The following is a 20,089-nucleotide window of genomic DNA, read 5'->3' as shown; positions in this document are numbered from 1 at the left end:
CCCCTGCACCACCGTGCTGCTGCTGGCTTTTGCTAAGTTATCCTCTCCTCTGGGTCTGGCTCGCGTCCCGCTCCACCCACGTCGTGTCCTGCTGTTATGCTCAAAGGCTTCCCCCAAGAAACAGTACCAGACCAAGCCACTCCACTGTGCTCCAGGCCTTTCTCTGTTGCTTCTCTCCTCTCTCCTCAGTAGGAGAGGCTGTTCACTGTAAGGCACTATGAAAAAAACACAAGACACACAGAAAAACAAACTGTTAGAAATGTTGCATATCACATCCAAGAAGAAGTTTCTGATACAAAGTTGATGTTACTATGGTGACAACCTGCCCCCAAATGTAAGGTCATTTTATTGTTTGTCCCAGAGAGAACAGACACTGCACAGGAGTGAGCAATTGATTAAAACACAAATGAACAACAACTGTCATATCCACAGTCAAAACAAAAGGCTAACCCAAACAGACCAATAGATATCATAGCACTACAAAGAAAAGGCTTGTTGTTATGGCGGAACCTTGCACAGAGACTCAACGTGCCACAACAAACAATGGCTGTAATTCTCCTGTCTGGGAACTGCATTCTGGGGTGACACTGAGAAAGCGCCTATCATCAGCTCCAACACATTGAGACATCTCCCTGTCATTTAAAAAAAATATGCCTATGTCGCGTTTTCCACCCTCCCCTCTCCATACCACGTTGTCCGAGTGTGGTCAAACATGATGACATCAGACCAGCCACATGTATTTTTCCTCTGACCCTCAGACACATCCCAGACACATAGTATGGCAGACCTGGATGCAACAATTATTTGTTTTCTTTCAAAATGCACAGTTGATTTAGCTTGCAAGGCCCACCAATTGGTTCCATTGCACCTGGACAGATAAATCCAGTGCAACTTGAGCATTTGAAATTAAAGTTTGATCTGATACTGTATAATCATTGGACAGCTGACAATGAGGCCAGGAACATTTTGCCATTCCCTATTGATAATGATGGTAAGATAGAGAACATTGAGAACAGGTTAAACTGGTTAACTCATAGCTCAAGACCATGCTTGGAATGTTGTCAAGTGACTGACCTGAAGTAAAGAATATGTTAAGTGTTACTTTGTCAGCCTGAGTGAACCATCGGCTTACCACGGAGTGCTCTGTTCATTTCACTCAACATCTGAATTCCCTTTACATTCTTAACGGCCGTTGCTCTTAGGGAACAACAGAGAGATAGCATGAGATTCAGCCTGGCCGACAAAGGCTGTGTGTGTGTGTGTGTGTGTGTGTGTGTGTGTGTGTGTGTGTGTGTGTGTGCCCGTGCATGTGTGCCCGTGCATGTGTGCCCGTGCATGTGTGTGTGTGTGTGTGTGTGTGTGTGTGCCAATTGTGCGCGTGTGTGTGTGTGTGCCGATTGTGCGCGTGTGTGTATGTGTGCCCATGTGTGTCTGGGAGAGAGAGAGAGACAGAGAGAGAGAGACAGAGAGAAAGAGAGAGAGCGAGAGAAAGAGAGAGAGAGAGAGGGAGAGAGAGTAAACAGTGTGTAGTAAACATTTGACTTTGAGGTCTTTGTGTGCTGATGTTTTCTCCATGTGACTCAGTAAAGCACCACACTGGACCTAGTGTGACAACTTCAACACAGACCTCACAACTTCAGGGGGAATGACTTCCCAACTCACTGGATCAAACCAGTTTCCCGCTGATTTGCACAACTTCATTTGTATTGTCAATAGCACAAATGTCAATCCAAAACCCATTACATTTAGCTTGACCCATTTACTGGTGTCTGTTGGAGGTGGATAGAGAAAAGAAACACATTGTTTAAGATTTCGGTTGTCGTATTGTTTTTTACTTTGGCCTAGACTGAAGTCAAACTCAAAGGTTGCCGCTATAATAGGCCATTGTGAGGTGTAATCTAAGAAAATAACAAAATCACAAGATTTGTCTGTATTTGTCCTCTAGTTTAAGTTCTTTGTTCAAGGACTAGTGTGAACCATCATTGGAAATTGGCTCTCTGCCTCTTCACACCTAGGGCTACCTGCCTCACACTCAAAGCCTATGTACGCCTATGGCCCAACACCTGCAACACAAAGGAAAGTGAAGAATCTCATTCCTATTCTTATCTTCATGGAAGTACCCAACAAATTCTATTGATAAATGTTATAAAAGGCTAAATGTTTCTTCAATGGTCTGCAACACAATATTACTGCCACATGTTGGAAAAACAAAACAGAATTCTGGTTTACAAATCTAGATTATGATAGATTAGAAAGCATAATTTTTCACTTATATAGTATTAATAAAATCTGCACATCAACCACTCAACCACACACACACACATCACACATACACACACACACACACACACACACTCTCTCTCTCGCTCTCCCTATCCAGTGGTGTACTTAAGTAGGTTTTGGGGTATCTGTACTTTACTTTACTTGAGTATTTATAAACTTTTACTTTTACTCCACTACATTTTCACAAGAAAATGTGTACTTTTACTCCAATACATTTTTCAGATACATCCTTGTTAGTCGTTACATCTGCATGAAACCGTCCAGTCAAACTCTCATCTGTAAAAATCTTTTACATAAGCATATGTAAAAGATTTTACATATGCTTAGGGGTATCCCTGTATCTTTGGTGGTGAGCAATGCTCATAAAACATATTTAGAACGTTTATTATTAAGAAACAAATTACTGTATAATATGTGAAACATATTTTGATACGAATAATATGATATTTAGGCCATACTGCCCAGCCCTAACTTAATTTGAGCACTTTGATTTAAATCGTGTTACCTTTCAGAAACCGCAAAAATGTTTATAAATAAATGTCTGTCTGCTTTTTTAATAAACAGCACTTACTTTGTATACTGAAGTACATTTAAAATCAGACACTTTTTAACAACTTTTACTTAAGTATAGCTTTTGGGTAGTTTTTATACCGCCGTCCCTATCACTCATACTCAAACACACTGAGAGCGTGTGAGAGGCTTTCCCAGTGATCCTTTGACTCCCTCTCATCGGACACTAGACGGAATAATAAAGAAAAAAACAGAAACTCACCGGGGCAAGCAAGCAGTAGTAATACGTCAACTCATAAACTACACGGCGTCAACTGTAATCTAACACAATTATACAGCTTTCATACTTTCATTAGCACCCACGATTAACAGTATGTTCCTCTTCTCAGCCCATTCTGCTTAATGTACACGACCAAGTGAGATATGGATTCAACTTTAAAGTGTGGTCCGTGCTCCCTGGTCCCATCATCTTGAGAGTAAAAGTTAAAGGGGGTCGTGTCCAATGGTTGCATATGCAGCAGGGGGCAGCGGCCAACTGATCGCGCTCCTCGTCAGCACCCCACCCTTGAATGAATTGTGTACGCCCTCAATTAATTTGGCCATGTTTTTATAACTGTAAAAGATAAAGCGCTAAAATAACTTGTTAAATAGGATAAAGGATTAATAAATCCTGACCAAGTGCTGTATCAATCACGAAAAAAGACAAACTTTCTTAAAAGATTCTCCAAAACGTTCATGATACTAATAAATGTAGGTAGGGATAGGAATTATAGGAGTCTCTTCATGGTTCAGAATGCCATTCAAAGAGATAAAGGGACAATTACTGTCTCTGATAGGGTACAGTACATCACCCATCCACTTAGCCTAACCCACCCAATCATTACAACAGAGTTACAACTGTTTCGAAGTGATTCAACAATCGAATGGTCAATAAAGTAAAAGAAAACGTCAACAAGTAGTGTTGAAGTACTACCTATTGGTTTTATTCATGCCTTTTTAGCACAATGAATACATTGAGAGACATAAATACATCTTGTGTGAGTGGGACAATAGAATGGCTGTTGTTCGTCTATATTATGAGTGTTACTCGGCTCCGGTCATGGGTATCACCAAGGGTTACATGTTTTTGTTCTAGTGACACCTATTTAAACAAACAACTCAACTAAATAATAAAACCCACAAACGCCCCCCCCCCCCCCTCAAGAAACACCACTGGACAAACATCCTTGTAGCTTTACAATTTTATTCATTTTAGAAAAAAACTAAAACTCTTCAATTCAGTACGGACACATTGCACCAAGCAGATTGCTAGTGTTCCTTTTCTTTTCATTTTTTGTAAGCAAGAGTTAAGCACTGACACGCAGTGACCATCAGTAGGTTAGACATCTCATTAGTAGACGGACTGCTGGTGGAAATATTTACAGGTCTCTGTACATTCAGATTCACAATGACAGAAGGTCCATCCACTTCAGCAATCAAGAATACCGTTAGCGGTGTATCCAGTTCAGCAGGACTCAAGAGTAGAGGAAACTCCCTCAATCAAGAAAAAACAGGATTCTCAGAGCAAAGACAAAACAGTTTGCATAATTCTTAACATTCCAAATAGAACCATCACCAGCTAGACTTTTGTTTATACATTTGCTTTCGACGAACATAAACAAACATATAATACATATCAATACTGATACCACTGCATAACATGTGTTCATGAACATTGTCAGGGACAAACCCCTCACCATCAAAAACAGTTTACCAAGGTGGCAAGAGAATATCTACTCTATCTATAAATGGTCTTTCACATAGGCTTTTTATGGGTGCATATCCAACCTTGTGCTGTGAAAAGTAATTTCTTTCAAATATTTCTTGAGCTTTTGCAGGTACCATCTTGATCTCTCAATTAATGAGATGCAAACACACATTGTAAACTCTTAAACTAAACTAAACTCTTCAGGAGTGTCAAACACATGGATATAATATGTAGACCACTACAAACGGAAACGTACCTTCAAACATTCCTTTTGATCTCACTAACTCAACTTGCCAAGAATTATCATGGCTTAGAAACCCACACCAACTCAGCATGATGGCTATAAAAGAAAAACACTAAGCTCATAATTCTGCCTTCTCACAGCACAAGAACCTCACTTTTCGGAACACCTTTCCAGGCAATCATCCAGAGCCTTGATATGAGTTTCATATAGGCTACTGATTTCCATCATTAGTGATGATCACTCAATAAATATGATATAGAGTGGAACATACTTTTAAAACACATTTTAAGTTAGGGGGCTATATAAATATTCCAATGACAACCCAAGTTTTAGACAGACGAGCCAGGCTAGGAGAAAGGTCGTAGGTCAGCTCCTGGGCCACCCAGTAAAGATGAGTACATCCTACCAAACTCTAACGGGATTGGTTGAGGAGTCTCAGCTTTTCATTCGCTGTTTAGACAGCAATAGAATTTCATAAGTGCACATTGTACATGCAGATGGGAACAGATGGGAACATTATTATATTATTATGTGTTATTATTATTATATAACATTATTATAACTAATAGATAGAACAGGGGATGCTTGATTATAACTAATAGAGGGGACTGGCCACGCAACAACAACAACAACAACAAAATAAAAAGATTCAAGAAAGTCAATATGAACACGAACAATTGTCTTACAGGTGTCATATAAGGTCTAAGGGAGTACTCACATGCATGCACACAAAAATAAACCCCCACTGTGAAGCTTTAACACGTAGAAATGCATAAAAGAAAAACAAAAGCACATCAAAAAGAAGAAAAAAAACATGGAACATGTAGGGCACAAACATGTTGTATCACTAGAATAAGACAAAGGCAACAGATGGAGTTGAGATTAGATGAGAAGAGGGTGGCACAGGGTAGCCAGTAGCTGCTACCCAATTTGAAAGCAGTGTGGCACCTGACACAATGAGGCCATTTACCAACATGGAGAGAAGGAAGGCAATGGAGAAACAGGAGAAACAAACAGAACAGAAAAGCACAGGACAGAATATTCTATGATGTCTCAATATAATAGCAACGGTTGGAAGATTGGGATGCAACATTGTGATACCATAATCGTTGAAGCATTCCATTGGTTGTGAAGGGGGTTGCAGAATGCAACAGTTTTTGATGATTTAATGACAGAAGTGGGGTTGAGGGAACCTTGAACTAAAAATTCTGTATTATTATAATGGTTGTGATGGGCATACTCATTGTTTCTTTGAATACTTGATCAGTAGAAGTTGGCATTTGGAATACCTAACAGGTAATATTACTTATAAACGCCTCAGTACAGTGTTGTGGTCCATTATTTAGCTAGAAGCACATTCACATTGAATAGCTTTGTCCAGTGACACCCAAAATAAAATAAAAAACAGATAGCAGCAGCAATGGGAATTGCTTTCGGGGGTCAAAGTCTGGTATAAAGGACAGAGGGCAACGCTATTTACTGTAGAATCTATAGGGTAGTGAAGAACTAAAACTGTGAGTGTGATTCGTACATACAGTATATACTACTATATATATATATATATATATATATATATATATACACTACAGTATATACTAGTATATATACACAATCACAAGACAAAAGACCTAAAGCCCCCCACAATTCCAACATGGACAAATTCGGAAGTTCCAGATATATCGTGTAGAACAGGTATGAATGTTTGTCATGTAGAACCAGGAAGCATGTCAGCTCTACACAATACAGTTTTATCTGTAATGTTGAGAGAAAGTGCCTCCTTACTGAATAAAGGTTTGCATTAAAGGGGAGCGGAACAGGGGAGGAAGAAATCGGAGGATGGGCTCATTGTAATGCATGGAATGGAATAAGGAATCATGGTATCAAACACGTGACACCATTCCTAATTCCTTTCAATGAGCCCATCCACCAATTTCTCCCTCCACCAGCCTCCACTGAAAAGAGCACCATTTCTTAGTGAGAAAAGGCAGGTGTAGAAAACTAAAGCAGGCCCTCTGTGCTGTATTTCAATTTTGTAGTGCAGTATCCCTAAAACTGCACAATATCAACATCAAGACATAACTTGAAAGCGACTGAAATAACAGAGATAAAAGCCTCACCTCAGAAGAGACTAGAAAGACGGTACACCCATTGAAATAGAATTCTAATTCTATGGGTAAACCAATGGACTGCCAATCCTCTGTTACCGTTAAGTGTCTGTGTAATCGTCATCTGGTGATGGATGTGCCACAGGTGACAGAGGACAGTGGACCCTTGATGTAGCACACAGTCTTACATCTTTCACATTGGAACAGCAAGGCACGGTGCTCACTGCCAGGTTCATTTGAACTTCAACAGTGGCGCCATCCCCCAAAATATAGGTGTGTGCTCCATTAGGGATAACTCTAGCCCTCAGATCCACTCCGCTCCTTCTTCGTCAGAGAACCGTGGCTTGCCCAGTGCAATGCCGCTCTTGCTGTTCTAATGTGAAAGGCAATTTAAAGAGGTAATTGGTACTGACATATTGGCCTCTTGGTCCCATCACTTGATACGAATGAAAAGACAACTTTTCTTATAAAGATGGAGAGGACATAATGAAAGCAGAGAAGGCCATATTCTTTTGAAAGAAACTCGTTTTGCTCTACGCACCTTGACAAACCATGAAAAACACCAGTAGAAATCTCAGCAGGTTTTGGCTTTAGTGCACTCTCTAAGAACTACACATGTAGGTATTATTTAAACACAGTATCAAAAACACATTAGTCTCTGGGACCCTGGACATTTATCTGCTACCCAGGGATTATATGAGACTTAAAATAATTAAAAATATTTTAGGGAATTTGAGGGTAGGAAGTTCTTATATTTACAGTTGTTGTTAAATTATTAAAATGGCTTTTCCCAGTTTTTTTCCCAGTTTCCTGTGGCGGCTTCCGTGAAAATCTTTCAGCAGCTTCTTTTCGGAGGTTGATCCAGACACCTCTTCATGGGTCCTCAACTGTTTTTAGCAGTTCCATTAACGCCCCAACCGCTCCGAAATATCCCTACAGAAAACACACCATGAATCTGTCAACACAGAGTCTGCAAAGTTGACAGAGAATCAGCAATGGAATCAGGATTATGTTGATTATGAAATCTTATATAGCTGAAGGCTGTTTACATTCAGTCTCATATTAAATCTAAATGAAACCAAATTAAGTATTGTACCTCATGTTCTAAGAACAAGGCCCTAAGTTGTCCCTTTGACCAGAAGTCCATAGCGTTCGCCAGCAGCTTAGTGGAAACCATATTGATCCGTAAGAAATTCCCCACAAAAACAACTCGCTCAATTTTCTGAAAAGGGAAAAAGGGTCATGAGCGTGAGAACATTTTCCAAAAAAACAAGTACACAGTAAACATGCTGTCCCCCACAAATGACGTAGCGCCCCTCCTTGTGTTAATTGGTGACTGAAAAGTTACCGGAACGTGTAGTGCTTATTTGATTCATTATCAGTGTTGCTTAATTTGGTGTTTATTTCACAAAATATCATTACCAAATTCGTTAGGCTATATTTTTTTATCCAAAGCGACTTACATTGCATTGAGTGCAAACATTTTTCAGTATATATGGTCCCAGCGGGAATCAAACCCACAATCTAAGCGTTGTTAGCGCCATGCTCTACCAACTGAGCCACAGAGGACCACACCAGGCTTACTGCATTAGGCTTCAACACTTACAGCTGCATTTGCAGCCAGACTGAAAAGTTACTGGAATGTGTAGTGCTTATTTGATTAATTTTAATTTGAGTCAGTCAATTGGCAAAAAGGTGCAGTCTGAAATGGATCGCTGGATCACACACTGGGTCTCTATGGCAAGACACATCTTTCACCCAAGTTGTCAAAATTGTCCCAGTGGAGTCGGAGCATGTGACATACGAACTGACAGAGACCGATCCATAGTGCCCTCCCTGATTTCATTGTGGGGGGACAACAAAAGTAAAAGTAAAGATCTCTCAAATGTGTATATGTTGACAATCAGATTTTTTGTACTCAAACAACCTGGCTAGAATAATAATACTGACTATGACCACAAGGTGTCATCAGCTACCCTGTAGTCACAAGTGTACAAGGACAGAACATAGGGGTCAGTTAAGACTGGTGAGTGCTATGTGTGTTCATGCTTTGAGAACATGTCTACTAACCAGATGGTGGCGCTGTAGCTCTATGTGCTTTGATAGCCCTGTACAATGCTGCTTGATTACCATGCCACAAGGCAACACTGTAAAGAAGCTGAAAGCACACAGAAAGCCACTCCACTTAAACAGACCTCAGATAAACAAAAATTGTAACACACCACTTTTAGGCCAGAGATGGGGAACCCAGGGGGTTTAGGGGTAGATGAAGTTAACCCCTTAAGGAGACCATGAGCTTCCTTCACGACAGAATAACATAACCAAGAGGTGAGCTACTGTTTGTCGCCGTCTTGAGCATGTTTGGAGGCAGCTGAGTTACGAAAACAAATACAATCAGCGGTAACCTGGTTAATTGGCGGGCATCAGCGTGGACTAAACAAATGCCCTTAACACATATCCAAGGTGGCATTTTGCATCCCCTGTCTAGCCAGCGGTGTAAACAGTGTTTGTGGTGGGTTACCTCGTTGACAGCACACATGCGGGCTATGGAGCCGATGTTGTTGGTGATGGTGACTAACGTGGCTCTTGCCAGGTCCTCTTTGCTGATGGTGTCGCGTTTCTCCTTACTCATCATGTGGCCAAAGCTGTGTGTCAAAACATGAGATGCTACTTTTATCAAAACTTGGTTAAAATAAGGGTTAGGGTTATATACCAGTGTTTAAGGCGGGGAGAGCTGTTACTTAACTATATGCACCTTCTTCTACTACTACTACTACTACTACTACTACTACTACTACTACTACTACTACTACTACTACTACTACTAATGTTTACAGTGTTAGCTCTGGGATATGGTGTTAGATAATAAGGTTGGGATCCTGGCTCGGCATCCTAACTCAAGATCCGAATGCTTAACCCTCCTATTATGTTCAAATAAACTTACAACTTTGATGTTTCGGGTCAATTTGACCCGAGCAATGTAAACATGCAGAAAATGATTTTAACTGAAAGTCTTAACCAAGTTTCTTTCTCAGCTACTTTAGGCCTTTCTACTGACCATCTTTATAGCCCAGTAAATAATACATGACTGCCCCCAACCTCCCCTTATACATCAAGTATTGATTGTATATGACTATTGCGAAATATGCAAATCACTGTACTATCTCATTCATTGACCTAAAATGAAAAACTAATTATGTTTTGGTGTTTGCAGGGCTTTATGTTGATATTAAGTGCTCATTAAAGAGTTTAAATGCAGATTGTATGTCTTGTATATGACTGCTAGCATATCTGGTGGGGCCTGGAACCATTTTGATGACATTAGCTGCAGTCAGTCTACCTTGTCTTGTAACTGGGGATCCAGACCATAGCAGCTTTCCATTTTTGGATGTCATGTTTCTTGGTGGTTGAGATATAACAAGGGGGTTTATTTGTGTTTGAGAAACCACAGGAGGGTCAGAATGTCCTATCTCACTGGCTTCATTCTCATCAGAGGAGGATGCCGCATAATCAGGGTCCTCAACATTATCCTCTGTCTCAGACACATCCTCATCTCTATCACTTCCATCCTGAAAGATCTGTGACAGAACTTCAGTTATATGTTTGCCCCACCCCCCATGCTGCGAGTCTTATCAGAGTTGTTATGAGAACTGTCATAGTTGTTATGAGTCCTGTCAGAGTTCTCGCGGGAAATTTGTCCTCCCTCTCTCATTGCTTCTTGAATGATCAGAGATCTCGTGGGAACTGTTTTCTCCTCACAGACACACACACACACACACACACACACGGATGGACACACACACAGACACAGACACAGACACACACACACAAGGAAGAACACACACACAGACACACACACACACACACAGACACACACACACACACACACACACACACACACACACACACACACACACAAATGAACGTGTAGGTGCCCTCAGTATCATCCAACACAACAAAAACGAGATAGAAATCAGGGTTTTATAGAACAATAGTGCTAGGGGTCAAAATGACCCCAACACGACCGATGCGTACAAAATGTCTACAAGACATGTTTTTAATTTTTTGGGGTTAATTTCATGTTTGCCATGTTTACCCCATAAAGTTAGGAAAAGTCATAAAAAATCTAGCTGAAAAAAGTATGTTAACCATGTTTTTAGAGACAGTAAACATTGAATCGGGTCAAATTGACCCCTAACATAATAGGAGGTTAAGCGCACTGATCTCAAGATAAGATTCCACCCTAAATGCCTACAAAACAAGTAGAAAGTCTATCACTTCCTACAGGGCTGGAAATACTATAAAATATCCAGTGAAATGCATGGTCACTATTTAATTGGTTATTGCACCCCAAGATTAGGTACCGAGTAATGAGATCTGTGTTTTACCTGGAGGCCACAGCAGAGCCCTGGAGGCCGAAGCGCTCATAGTCCCCCCCGTAGATGTCCTTCACCAACTTGTCCACATTGGTGCTGTCCCCCTTGCTGGCCATTTCCAGCGCTTCTTCAAATGTCTCACAGCCAGTCAGTAGGCAGCAGAGGCCCAGGAATGTACCACCACCAAGACTATGGGAGGGGGACGGGGACAGTGAAAGTGTCAAAACACAAAAACAAAGTTCTACAGTCATAAGGAAGGCTTCAAGGTATGGAAGAGACCCTACAGCAAACAGCTCAGGACCATGAAGGCTACAGAGGGGGGCCTGACCCAGGGGTCATAGTCACTATCACCATGATCAGGGTTGGCTGAGCTCAAATGCGCTGACTCAAACGCTTTTACAGATATGTTCTTGACTTAACATATGGTTTTGTTTTCCTTTGCTAAAAAGATTAAACTGACATAAATACCAGTGGGAGCTCCGTTTAGCCACTGTCGCATTTTCTATTTTGAGGACATTCAAGGTTGAACTGTCATAAATATAGACTCCATGCGCAACAAACGATCAGAACGGCAGACGAACAAGGTGCACATGCAACAAATTGTACGGTATGCTGACGTAGGCCTTGTTTACCATGTCCTGATCTAAAACACGAAAACAATCCACAGTGACTCATTATTCAGATGAAACACGCTAACATCTCTGACGCGTTGGCAGTAGCAGAATATTGCTGTAATCTCTGTCGTACACAGTAAGAAGATTCTTATTTCTTAGGAGAACAAGACAGGGTGTTTTTGAGGAATACAAATACTTCCTGTACAATAAACCCATGGCAATAAACTGAATGCAACTGGTAAGTCCAGTTCCTGATAACAGCATAGCTTGTGATTGACGTGAGCATGGGCAGAATACCAGTGAATGCTGATATCGGCAGAAAATAAAATGTATTTGCATTGGGAATGGTGAGATGTGCAATGAAAAAATAAATGTTTTGGTTATGATAATCGAATGGAATAGTGTATCCTACCACTAGCTATTTCATATGTCTGCTGTACATGTCTGCATGGTGAAAGTAGACAATTCATATGAAATGACCATTTGGGAGGGGGAAAAGAATCCCCCTCCACTGGGTTTCCCTGATGTAACCTACCTTGTGCCTGTGACCCGTTTGTAGTTGTCTTGGGAGTAGACAGCCAGGATGCTGACTCCTGAGCCAATGTTGACAAGCAACATGGGGAAGGGGTTGTCCAAGCTGCATGGTCTCTTCACACAGTTCTGGGTGTCTGACGGGTTCTCGAAAAAGTAGCACTCAGGGTGGCCGTTGAAGCCCACTGAGTCAACATAGAGAAGGCCATGAATCAGACAGTCCAGCTCATCAAGCTTCAACAACTCCAAATCAGCCATCTGTATGGGGGTGGAAGGGGGGGGGGAGAGATCAATGGCTTGAATTAACCGAATCTCAGTCAAATCTGAGTATGTGCATAACACAATGACAGACCAGACCAGACCAGCATGTGAATGCAGCACAGCTTAAAGCTACAGTATACACAGGACAGAACAGCATGTCAATGCAGTGAAATACAGCACAGCACAGCACAGAGCTCACAGAACACAGAGAACATTCACGTACTGGGACGATGAGGAATCAACCATTTATATGTATGCTCACTTCTCAAACACACACTTACCTAGACTCTAGTTGAATGGCTGCAAGAGCAGTTGTCTTGTTCTTTCCCTCACTCACCGTCATAAAGTCGTTCTCAAACTTGTAGGCGCCTCCTCCAGTAGCACAGAGCGTGGTGTGCAGGCTGGAGAAGTTCTTGTCTCGGCCCATCTGGATGAAGCGGTGCATGGCCTGGGTGGGGAAGCGGATGAAGTGAAGGTTACCCGTGCGCCCGCACATGGTCAGGTTCTTCAGCTCCAGGTGGACGTCTCGGACACCCGTCTTGCCGTAGGCCACGTTGGAGGTCAGGTAGCGGCGGATGCACTTTAGGTTCTCCACCTCTTCCTGCTCCTCCTCCGCCGTGATGTCCTTGGGCTCGAAGTAGACCAGTTTCACTAGGGTACCGCCGATGTCCATACCGAACCAGGGGAAAGCTGCAAAGATAGAGAGATCAAGGCAGTTAGCATCAAGTCATTGAGCAGTTAGGGGTAGGATATATCAAACTTGGAACAAGCAATGAGTGTTGTTTAGTACATCTCTGGTGCTCCAAGTAATGAATGTGAAAAAATATAAATTCAAGAAAAATGAATACATGACATAACAAAGGCATGAAATAGGCTACCAAACACTTGCACAATCAGCTGGCCATCAACTACACAAACAAATAGGTTTCATAACTGTCTGAATTTAGCATACATGCTGCAAGAAATAGGCAAAGTGCAAAAGCACAAATTCCAGTTCTATCAGAGTACACTGTAACTGTGGGCAAATACCACACAGTAATGTGGACAGCTGGAAAGGACAGCTGTTGTCATATATACTTGTTCTATAGATTAATTACTATTTCCCTCTTCCTCATAAATGCAATCAAATATGGAATGGGTGGGTCCATCACCATTTGATGGGATGGTCCAATATTGATCTGGCTTGCTTAGCTCTTCGTTTTGTCACCTTATCATCAAACAATTTGATCCCTGAAAGAAAGAATGAGCTTTGCTCAGACTGTGACAGTAATGAAAAATAAACAGAAAAGTGTGTTAAGATATTTCAGCAGTTGGTGCCATCTTTAAAATAAGTTAAAACGTATTCGTGTGCAGGTCAGGCACAGGAGAAAAAAACATGTAGCTGGTTACAGCAACAGCTGAGAGCTTGAGTTCGGTTGCTATGGAAACATGCTTTTATAGATGTGTTTTCTCCTTTGCCCTGGGTGTTAAAATATGTACATGACTGTCTTAATTAGGCCATGACTAGATTTCAGGGAGATTGTCTTGGTGAAGATGCATGCTGAACACCATGGCTCAAAAGGTACAGCTGCACCCTTAAATCCTTTTTTAAATATTATTATTAGTAGTAGTAGTAGTAGTATTAATAATAATAACAATAACAACAATAACAATAACAATAACAACAACAATCATTATCTATTCTGGTTAGTCTCATTGATATAATATCTCTTTTACAAGAAAGACCTGGACCAAGACAGGCATGTCAGATGTGGTCAGAAGACTACTTGACTTTGTATTTGTTTTTTTTACTCTAGTGTCTTCAGCAATGCCCTGACACTGCAATGATGGTAAAATATTTAATTAAAGGTTTTTAGTAGTGTAACTGCCTTACAAAAGACAAAGTCCAGTGCCAGATTATGACTCCCAGGAGTGTTACTGAACTGAAGCATTAACTCTGCTGATTACATAACAGGAGTGTTCTATTCCAAAACATTGTAAAAGGTATCATCACCTGATAGGGATTGAAGGAAACACAAGGAAGTGAACCCTCACTTCCAATTGATTGGGACTACTCTGAGTGACCTTTGCTGTTGGTCAGATCATGACTTGCAGGTGGCATTTCTCGTGCTAGAATACCTATCCTCAGGTTGACAAATGACTAGGTGAGAGGGCAATTCAACTCTCCAAGTTGCCAACTTGTTCTTTACCAAACAGGGAGCAGGGGTAGGGGCAGTTAGGTCACATGATAATCACACCACCAGTGAGATCCCCCTGTGCTGAAGTGACAGTGTGACAGGCAGGCAGGCACATGTAGGTTAAAGGTCTTTCCTTCTGTCCCCCTGCCATGGTGCTCTGTAGCCACTAGGGGGCTGGAGCTAGGGGGGGCAGTGGGGGAATTCTGTAGGTGGTGGTGGGGAGGGGGGTGATGGGAGAGAGGTGGACAGAGAGTGTGATAGAGGGGTGACGAGGGGTGAGGGTGAACTGGAGACAGACTTTAGAGAGAAAATGGGAAATACTGTCTAAATAAAAACTGAACTCCAAGTAACTTAAACTGTACTTAAACTTAAAAATAAAAGTTATGAACCACACATCTTAATAAAAAGCACATAGGCCAATAAAGTCAGAATATACGCCAACTCGACTGTGCCCCTGACAACTTTCAGTGCAAAATGTTTAGCAACTGGACACACTACTACAATGTGCTCCAAGACTCACCTTAAGACACACCTTATGAGAGCCTACCCATTTGACCTTAAACCCAATGAAACCTCAGCAAGTTACAACAAAAATTGCTAATCATCTGTGAACTGCAACTAGTGTTTGGGAAAAAATTACCTCATGAGATAAGCCTCTAATTTTCAGTTAATGCAAGCAACATTAAAAGTTGGGTTTTTTTCTGAATTCTGAGTGATGTGTTTAAGTGATGCTGGGGTTATCTGAGTTTATCAGACTGGTGATTGTTGTGTACCAAGGGTACATTAAGCAAGAAAGTTTAAGGCTTGGAAATAGCAAAGTCGAATGTGCCATATCTCTTGCATAACATTAGAGTTCATACAGACATGAGTCAAATTCAAGGACTTTTAAGCACTTCATTGTAATTTTTCAAGGACCTCAAATGTATATGAATTTATATTTAACTACCTCCCTCCAAAATTATTTCAAGGAGTTTTCAAGGTCAATTTGATAAGGTTTGACTTTGACGGTATTCTCACTTAAATGTTTGAGTGTCAAATTCAAGTACTTTATGCACCTTTTGCAAACCCTGTATCAGATCAATGTATTTGAAATACCTCTATAATTATGCTGAAATGAAATTATGGTTCAGAGAAGACAAATCACAGTTTCAAATGCTTAAAAATAATCTGAAATATGCTTTATACCTCTGAGATTAGTCCATTAGTTCCAATGTTCCTGACAATCATGCACGCTTTAAGATTTTCAAATAGGCTATGTATTTTCACCCAGGTCTGGTTGAGAGTAGGCTGTGCACTGTCTTGATCTATAGCCTCAAGATTTGTTAAGCAATCTAGATAGGGTGGAATACAATTATTTCAGGGAATTAACTTGTCATTTAAGTATGGAACTACTGTATTGAAAAACGGCAGAAATGTACAATCATTAACTATACTATGGCTCCGCTGGAAACATTAGGTTAACTAAATATAACTGAATATAGATCATACTGTATGGAGGCTCAAGAGGATCAAGACAAAACGATAACGGGTAGAAGGTTTCACTTGTCTGACATCTAGCCTATGAGATGTGTGGGCCTACCTAGAATGCAACGGGGGACATGGTCGCGACCACTCACGCATAGCTGACGACACATTCTGTCCTAAAGTTAACACAATTAGAGATGGAGCAGAGGAATGCCGACTGGCAGGATTAGCCAATGGAACGCTGAATGAACCTCCGGTCTGTACTAGAAATGTTATGATGCATAAGAGCAATGGGCTACATGTAGCACCTATACATCAAAATGTGTGTGTGTGTGTGTGTGTGTGTGTGTGTGTGTGTGTGTGTGTGTGTGTGTGTGTGTGTGTGTATGTGTGTGTGTGTGTATATATATATATATATATATATATATATATATATATATATATATATATATATATATATATATATATATATATATATATATTTCGATATAAGTCTATATAAATATACCTTCCACTGCCAAACAGCAACACACTTACCTGGCTTCTTTACACTTTTCAGCTTCATTGTGATGCGCAGCTCAGGTGCATGCAAAAATATCTTAGTGCCCGAAAAGATGCAGACATGTAAAGTAAGCTCAGTGTTTGTAATCTTTTAACTTTCGCCAGTTGATATTACCACAGCGAAGAAAACGCAACTTCCTTGCATTGTGTCTTTTACTCAAAGTTTTATTTCATGCATGCAAGCCAGAAAGGGACATATTCTGTAAATTTAGGGGGCGGTTCCCCGGCCCTTCAGCCCAGCCTTGCGGAGACAGAGGGCGATCGTTCATTGGCTGGAGTACGCCAAGCCTTTTTATCAGGAGCGATTTCGACACACCTTCTGACTCAGAATCCACCAATAACAGGGCACCCATTGCAACCTGAAAGGTTTCATATAAACAAAAGGATCGAGTCATTACTTTTAGTTTTAATGAACTGTAGCATAAACGAAGGCACATGAAATTATATTTTCAAACAATATCATAAAAACGAGGAGGAAATTGTTTACTAGAGTAAAGGGTTGTTGACACTGACAGCAAAGTAACTACAGTCACCAAAGCTGATGTACACCATTCAAACTATTATGGCCCACATTATGATTGTGCAACATGATCTGGAGATGGCCAGCTGACTGTAAAATACCTATTCGCCTGTTACAGAAGCTTGCAGTCGTATGGGTTTCCCTAACCTTGCAGCATGTAATATATAAACATTGAAGTTCTCAGCATAGAAAATCTCAATTGCGATGCTTGCAAAGCCAGTAGCTAGATGACACTTACGTGGTCTGTTCTTCTTCACAGAGTCCACTCTTCTTCGTAACCTGCATCTTTTCGCCGGGGACCCATTATATTGGGCATCATAGTGCAGATGGTGGGAATTTTCTATAGTACTGCTGCTACCACTACAATTTCCACTTGAACTGTATGCATTACAACCGCCGTTGCTGGCCTGAGTGTGAAATCCCATTTGAGGTCCATTGGCATAACAAGGTCCCGATCCTTTTTTGTCAATCATAGATTTGGCTTTATCCATTGCTGTACCAAATACGTCGGAATTAGCTAACTAGCAAGCTAACTACAGTCTCTGTTTGCTTGCAACACCGAAGCGCGAGCAGAGCTAGCAAGCTCGTGCGATAAAATAAGGCAAGCCAAGTACCCTACACTCCGCGAATAATTGGTTCCATATAAAATCGACCTTTGCGAGGTAGCTAGAAAATATTCCGGTACACTTGAAATGAGATTTGTTTGCCCCCTTAAACGATTAGCTAAGGTGTGAATAACTAGCCACTAAAAACACGATTTGGCCGAGGTCACTGTCGGTCATCTTCCAACTTTGCAGTCCACTGCTGCTGCCGCAGCTTCAGAGTCGATCAGCCGGTTTGTAAGCAAGCTGGCTACGTCACAACTATGGCTCCCGAACCCGTTTGCCCTCTTCAGGGGATATTGCACTATAGAAAACACATAGCCTATTCATATACTTTCAACAGATCACACCGACATACAGGGAGTGTTTAAGCCTAACTATTGGGACAAGGTTTTAAAAACATGCGTTCATATCAGGAAGCAACCTAGGAAGCGTTGTCGACACCAGATATTTTCCATGCATGCAGATCACACGAACTGTCAGAATTGTTCAGTCTGATTGATGAGAAGAACCCATAAAAGAATAACCAAAGAGACGTAACAAAACCGTGTTTTCTTTTCTCGTGTCTGTGACTAAAACTGTCGTAACTGCCAGGTTCATCATCAACCATGCCCCATCACACCGATTTTGTGACTGGACTATTCATAGCAGCATAACGTAGGCCTAGTGCACAGTATGACTCATATTTGCCCAAAAGTGTCATTATGAGCCTTCCGATAGATGTGCTGAACTGCCAATACATTAATGCTTTGTTACCACCATTTGCTGTTCACGGGTGACTAACGAGCTTTGTTTACACCTGTGCAGTTCTCAGTGGGTCAAGGGTGATGGGGGGTTAAGTCCATCTCTGGTTGAGAGCATGAGTGGCAGGGATAGAATAGAATCAAATTATATTATCTGTCTTGTCTTTATCCTGCATTCATTCATCCTTTCTTTTCTGGGGAATTATTTGAACTTTTACAACCAACACTGTGAGACCATTTGTGATGGCAAGGTACTTTACCCTGTAGTTTTCCTCAATATAGAATTCAGGGTTAAACCGGAAAAGTCCTGTTCTGTGAACAAATGTTCATTCTGTTAATAACAATAATGTTTTTGAAATGTTCTCAAGTGATTTCTTTATCAAACTGCTCCAGTTGCTTAGCAGTTAAGTATAATACACTGTCTATTAAAAAAGCTAAAAGTTGGTTTTCCAGTACAATGGTGCATAGATCCCCAAGATATTATTCTAGTTAATGTCAGCAATCTTTGTGTGACTGTCCAACAATGCAGTGTTCCCCATCTATGGCTTTGTGCATGCATTTGGAGCAAAAGAGGATCAGAGGATCAGATAGTATGGTATAGGGGAGGGTCGTCTGTGCAGGGTTGTTTGTGCCATCTAGTGATAGGAGCATGTTCCTGCAGTGGAGAGGGACCTTTATTTGGGCATAAAGTGGCTATGGCTGTCAGCACACTTTTTGGCATCACAGAAATCACGTTGGAATCATCTTCATGAGAGTTTCAGACAAAGATATTTCTTGATACATTTTAGAAAAACTGCTATCTTCATGACTTGTTTGTCAACAAATAAGATGTGCTATGCATATCTCTCTAATGTTATAATCCAGACATTAATTTCACAGACATGACGTTGAGACACAATGACATCTGATCACTGGCAACATGACAGGTCTTTAAAGGCTTAAAACAAGTTATGTTAGGTTTATCATGTTGTATGTAAACTACTAATAGGATGTCAGTTTGCAGAACATTTCCAGCGGGGTGGCTGAAATGCCCGGTGTCCTTAGTGTTTTCTGTACTCTTGTCCCTTTCCACCCCCGAGTATGGCAAGCAAGACTACTCTCAATAAGCAGGATGTCCTGAAAACAGTTTACACAACTATCCAAACTTGATGAACATCACAAACAACCTAAATTGTACTGTATATTGAAGGACAATGAAGCCTAGATTCAATGTAAAAACATTTGAAGCGCTGGTATTTCCAATAACATATGCTTGATAAAACTGCTACTTTAATGTATATATATACAGCGCCTTCAGAAAGTATTCAGACCCCTTCACTTTTTCCACATTTTGTTGTGTTATAGACTCAAT

At 40.9% G+C, this 20,089-nt stretch overlaps 1 protein-coding gene across 4 annotated transcripts; it reads right to left on the bottom strand.

Moving 5' to 3' along the window:
• Positions 1–51: 51 nt before the first annotated feature.
• On the bottom strand, positions 52–18,168 carry pank1a (pantothenate kinase 1a). 4 transcript variants are annotated; one of them, XR_014554904.1, is made up of 8 exons: positions 17,632–18,168; positions 13,009–13,361; positions 12,415–12,668; positions 11,278–11,454; positions 9,411–9,534; positions 7,986–8,111; positions 7,649–7,822; positions 52–215 (listed from the first exon to the last, which is right to left on the bottom strand). XR_014554904.1 is itself a non-coding variant. In XM_083695347.1 (7 exons), the coding sequence occupies exons 1-7, from the start codon at positions 17,882–17,884 to the stop codon at positions 7,763–7,765; spliced, it is 1,347 nt and encodes a 448-aa protein (XP_083551473.1). In that variant the 5' UTR covers positions 17,885–18,168; the 3' UTR covers positions 4,020–7,762. The 4 variants fall into 4 exon arrangements, 3 of the variants coding, with proteins under 3 accessions (XP_083551473.1, XP_083551475.1, XP_083551474.1); XM_083695347.1 differs by lacking the exon at positions 52–215 and having other exon boundaries at positions 4,020–7,822; XM_083695349.1 differs by lacking the exons at positions 52–215; positions 17,632–18,168 and adding an exon at positions 16,850–16,904 and having other exon boundaries at positions 4,020–7,822.
• Between the last annotated feature and the right edge of the window lie 1,921 nt (positions 18,169–20,089).

Source organism: Argentina silus, assembly GCF_951799395.1.
Source record: "Argentina silus genome assembly, chromosome: X".
Classification (NCBI taxonomy): Eukaryota; Metazoa; Chordata; class Actinopteri; order Argentiniformes; family Argentinidae; genus Argentina; species Argentina silus.
Note: the sequence above shows the minus strand (reverse complement) of the source record. Positions and strands in the feature narration are given on the sequence as shown.